Source organism: Emiliania huxleyi, assembly GCF_000372725.1.
Source record: "Emiliania huxleyi CCMP1516 chromosome Unknown EMIHUscaffold_15, whole genome shotgun sequence".
Classification (NCBI taxonomy): domain Eukaryota; phylum Haptophyta; order Isochrysidales; family Noelaerhabdaceae; genus Emiliania; species Emiliania huxleyi.
In genome coordinates, this window is record NW_005201092.1 from 906011 (window position 1) to 911142 (window position 5132).

At 67.3% G+C, this 5132-nt stretch overlaps 1 protein-coding gene across 1 annotated transcript; it reads left to right on the top strand.

Annotated features, from left to right (window-relative positions):
- Positions 1 to 1652: 1652 nt before the first annotated feature.
- ARL13 (ARL13, ARF-like GTPase) lies at positions 1653 to 2516 on the top strand (the record flags this gene model as incomplete). The annotated part of the gene is made up of 1 exon (XM_005786774.1): positions 1653 to 2516. The coding sequence occupies one exon, from the start codon at positions 1653 to 1655 to the stop codon at positions 2514 to 2516; it is 864 nt and encodes a 287-aa protein (XP_005786831.1).
- Positions 2517 to 5132: the final 2616 nt, after the last annotated feature.

A 5132-nucleotide genomic window follows, 5' to 3' on the forward strand; every position in this document is an offset into this window, starting at 1 on the left:
CAAGCGCGGACGGCATTCGCGAGATACTGCAAAAAGATAGACGTGACGAAGGAGGAGCTAGCGTGGAACTTTGGATGCATATCGGCAAGCCAAAATAACGAGCAGGAGGCTGTCCTGGTGCGTGAGCTAATCCTGAGCAAGGCAACAATAAGCGACTGTACCACGGAGCACAGAGCGCAGAAGACAGGACGGCGGCGACGACGGACATGGCAGAGACGAGTGTGAAACAAAGGGCGGCGGGCATGGAGGGCGGTAGCGACGGGGATGGTGACGGTGACGGTGGCGAGGGAGAGGAAGGGGGTCCATTAGCACCAGACAGCGAGAGGGGCAGGGAGGAAAGAGGGAGAGAGGAAGCCAACGCGACGTGCACAGAGGATGAGGATATAAACTGGGACGACGCAGCGGAGGGGATAGGCGAGGGAATCGAGGGACCGGAGGGCTTTCGCGACAGCGACGATGACGACGAAGGAAGGGGAGAGAAGACGGAGGGGCGACATGCAGGAAGAGCGAAATCGCTAACGGCCCAAGCAGAGAGGGCGACGGCGGGGCACGAGGGAACAACGGAGACGCTACCGATGACGCGAACCGAGGCACGGACGACGGCGGGGACGGCCCCCCGCATGGACACCCTCTGGGGCCCCCGCGCCGGCCCAGAGTCAATCAATGTACCGCCCTCAGCGCACTCCTCCTCCCTAGGGCCAAACCAGCTCTAACCCGGGGTGCGCTGCACTAACCCGGCCCTAACCCACCCCTAACCCGGCGCAGACCCATGCTGACGTATGCCCCCAGCCGCACGGTGGGCCTGCCGCGGCCTCGGACCGCGCACTTTGGAAAAGCATCGACCTTCGCACTTCGCCCGTTGCGCACATCGTCGGCGGCGGCGGCCAGGGCCTCGACGACGGCCAGGGCCTCGACGACGGCCAGGGCCTCGACGACGCCAATTACATCGTCACTCCTTTCAACGACCCGTCCGAGAACATTCCCTGCTCGAGCAGGAGCTGGACTACCGGCGGCTCTTCCGTCAGCGCGCGACTGTCGGGCTACACGGCAATGACTCCTTCCGTTCGCGGGGCCGCCGCACTTTGCGGTGCGGTTCGATGTGGAGCAGGAGACAGAGAACCTGATCTGGGCGTCGAGCGTGCGGCCATCGCCACCATCGCCGCGGCTGAAGGTGGCCACCGGCCCGACGCGTGATGAGCGGCTGAAGGTGCCCCGGGATCAGTACGGCTGGTCCCCAAGGCGAACGGTGCGCCCGACGACGCATTCGACACTTTCCTCGAGTCGGGTGGCTACAAATCGTCCGGCATCCTCACGGACGAGCTGTCGCTCTCGTGGAAGTACTTCCTCACAGAGGACGAGGGGGATCTGGCGGAGGAATTTTGTGTGGAATTTTGTGGTTTGTGAAATTCTGTTAGTGCCAGTGCGCGCCAGTCCCGTGCCCAGAGCCGTGCGAGGGAGTTTCTTGGAGCCGCGCCTGTCCGCACCTGTGTCGAGCCTGTCTGCTGTGAGAGAGAGTTGTGTTCAGTTAAATTCTTGCAGCACTAGTTGTAGCACACACGGCTAGACGTGGGTCGAGACTTGGGACTGCGTTTTTCTTCTTCGATTTTATTGAAGAAAACGCGCGTCCGTTGTAACGAACGCATCTTTCAGCGATGGCCCGGCGGTTGTGCTGCTGGCGCGCGCCGTCGCGGCGCACCTCGTCCGCGCCGGACAAGCCCAAGCGGTGGCGGACCGCCCGCCGCTCCGCCAGGGTGGGGCCGGCGCCGCCCGCGGGCACCTCCTCCGGCGCCGAGCAGACTTGGATCCTGCTCGGGTGCGACGGCGCGGGCAAGTCGACGCTGGCGGCGGCGCTGTGCGAGCGTGCGAGTCGTAGCGACACGACGCCGACGTGCGGCTTCACCACCGCGAGCGCCACGCTCCGCCGGCAGCGGCTGCGCCTCTTCGATGTGGGCGGCGGCGCCGGCATCCGAGCCATTTGGGACAATTACTATGCAGAGGCGCACGCCGCAATCTTTGTGGTGGACGCGTCGGACGTGGAGCGGCTCGAGGAGGCGCGTGGGCTGCTGCACGCGGCGTGCGCCCACGCCAATCTCGCCGGCAAGCCCCTCCTCATCGTGGGCAACAAGTCGGACCTGCCGCACGCCGCCGGGACGGACGAGCTCGCCGCTGCGCTTGGCGCTCACGCGCTGGCGGCGGGTCCGCGCGGGGTGTGCCGCACGTCCGCGCTGTCGGACGCGGTTGCGGCGCGGGAGAGGGGCGGCAGCGACGACAGCCTCGCGAGCTCGCTCGACTGGCTGGCGACGACCGTGCAGCAGGACTTTGGATCGCTGGCAGCGGAGGCGAAGGCGGCTGTGCCTCGCTCCACTTCCGAGAGGGCAGCCAGCGTCGTGAGCATCTCGGGCGAACGCTATACCAGCGTGTGGCAGCGAGCGCGCTCCGAGGCTTTTAGAGTGCGCTTCTCTTCGGACGCACTGTGCTGGCTGCCACGATATCTCATATCTGGGTGGACCTTCTAAAAGCGAGTTCTCCGCGAACAAGCGCCTGCTTCTAAAAGCGTCTCGCGATGAACGCGAGCAAAAACCTTGCCGAACAGAAGAAATCAGCCGCCGCCGCGGAGAGGTACAGAGATCAGAGTCCACCACTCTCTGCTGCAGACACTAGACAACGACCACAGCAGAGTACCACAGAGAGGAGAGAGAGTGAATAGACGCGGATTGAAATCCTGGGTCTCATATGACACGTACGTCGCTGATAGCAGAAGGAGGAGATCGGCGTGCGTCACCCCCACGCGAACACCTGCACGGAGAAGACGGCGGCGGCGACGCACGCCGAGATGGCCATGACGCGCAGCCCGACCTCGCGCGGCGCCTCGCAGGTCGTCGCCTCGAAGAGCGTCGTGTTGTGCCGCTGGCGCAGCCGCTCGCCGCAGAGCTGCTGCGCCTGAGGGAGGGAGTGGCGGGCAGGGCCGCGATGAGGCGTGCGCACGCCGGGAGGCGCGTTGCGGTGGTGCGAGGCCGGGTGTGGTGTGCCCTCGCCTTCCAGAGGACCGCTGCTCGACTCGCGCCGGCTCGGATCATCTGCGCGGCGTGCGGGCATGTCGCCTCCTGCAGCTGCTCGAGCAGCGACGCACAGGCGGAGGGATCGAGCCGGCAGGTGCGGAGCGGCGGCAGCTCGGACGCAGCGGTCGCGCTCGCGGCGGCAGCGCACAAAGCCGCGTCCTCCTCAGCCGCTCCGCTGGTAGCGGCGGCGAGCGCGGCACGGGAGAGGGCGGTGCAGATGCCGCACCGCTCCTTGAAGGAGCCCGCATCGACCGCGTACGCCTCGCACGCGCCCGGGCCAGCGACGAGCTCTGCGCTCGCTGCCGGCTCCTCGCCGCCGCTGCACAAGTCCTCCGGCAGCGCCGGCGCAGAGCAGCGCTCGCTGCGGCAGGCCGACCAGCTCTCGTTGGAAGGGCAGGTGAAGTTGCAGATGTAGTAGTCGCGAGGGGCGGCGAGCGCGAGGAGGAAGAGCATGTGTGTGTGTGTGTGTGTGTGTGTGTGTGCCCCCGGCACCGGGGCCCCGGCGCCAGCCTCTTTCCCTGCGATTTTTCTTTTGCTCGAGTTGGTTGCGTTTCTTTTTTCTTCGTTTCTCTTCCCACCGTCTGCAAACACGGCGCTCAGCTCCCGAGTCTGCCGCCGCTCACAGAAAACACAAAGGCGGTGCCCGAAATCGCACAGTGACAGTCAGACAAACCGCTCACACAGAAGCACAACCGGGCCGCGCAAACCGCTCACATAAGACGATACGGGACATGCCCCGCCCAGACAGGGCGGAGTCCGAAATCGATGTTGTGTCGGAGAGGGCCGCGCCGCCTCCCGCCGGGTGTGAGGCGGTCGAGTGCAGGCTGCTGCGTCACCCGAGGGTGGGGCTCGGCCTCATAGTCAACGATGATAACCTCATCATCAACGTCGATCCCGACTGCAGCGCCGCCGGCATTTTGCGTGCCGGCGACGAGATTGTCAGTCTCAACGGCGAATGGCTGCAAGGCCCCATCGTCACGGCGCTCGACCCGAGCCGGACGTCGGAGGTCGTGATCATCCATCGGAAAACGGCATCGGTCCAAGCCCCGGACCGAGACGGAAACGGAAAGTCGCCGCTCTATCCGCCTGTGCTCCTCTCGGAAAAGGCGGCAGGGAAGCGGCCGGCGAAGCAGGCGCCGCGCCCGTCAGACGAGGGCGACTCGCGGGCGGCGGTGGCGCTGCACATGCAGGCCGTCGATGCTGCGGCAGCGGCGGAGGCGGCGGAGGCGGCGGCTGGGGGTGACATGGGGTGGACGCTGGCGCTGCAGGTCGCCGAGGCGGCGGAGGCGGCGGAGGCGGCGGAGGCGGCGGAGGCTGTCCGCAGAACCAGTGATAGCAGCGCCTTGGCTCCGGACGAGGCGCTGCAAGTCGGGCTCCGCGAGATGCAAGTCGCGGCGGACGCGGACGCGGCTCGCTGGCTGGGGTGGGAGGCCGACCCGATCAGCGGCGAGCGCCTGTACTGGGCTGCGGCTCGAGGCGACGACCTGCAGCCGCTGCTGGATGCGGGCTCGCCCGTCAACTGGCAGATGCCTGCTGGCAAGCGGGGGTCGGCCAAGGAGAAGGCAAGCACGCCCCTCGCCATCGCGAGCAAGAAGGGCCACTTGGACGCGGCGAGGCAGCTGCTGCACGCGGGCGCGGCTGTCCGGGCGATCGACATCGTACGCACGGGAGTGCGCCAGCACAGCCGGCTTTGCGACGCGCTCGCCATCGCCGCCGCCGCCGGGCAGGTGGCGTGCGTGGAGGAGCTGCTCAACGCGAGCGACTCACGGCCGGGCGAGGCGCTGCGAGCCCTGCGGGCCAGGCGTGGCTTCCGCCTCTCGCAGCGAGGGCAGGTTGGGCAATGCCTGGCCCTGCTCCGAGCCGCCGTCGAGGGCGAAACTGCCTCCGCGCCTGACGGGGCGCAGAGCCAGGCCACACCGCCGCTGCCGCAGTCCGCACCGCAGCCCGCCGCACCGCAGCCGCAGCCGCAGGGCGCGCAGCAGTCGCACTTCTTTGTGACCGTGCCCCCCGACGCGGTGGCGGGGCAGCAGCTGACAGTCGCGGCGCCAAACGGCACCTCGGTCTGGTTCCAAA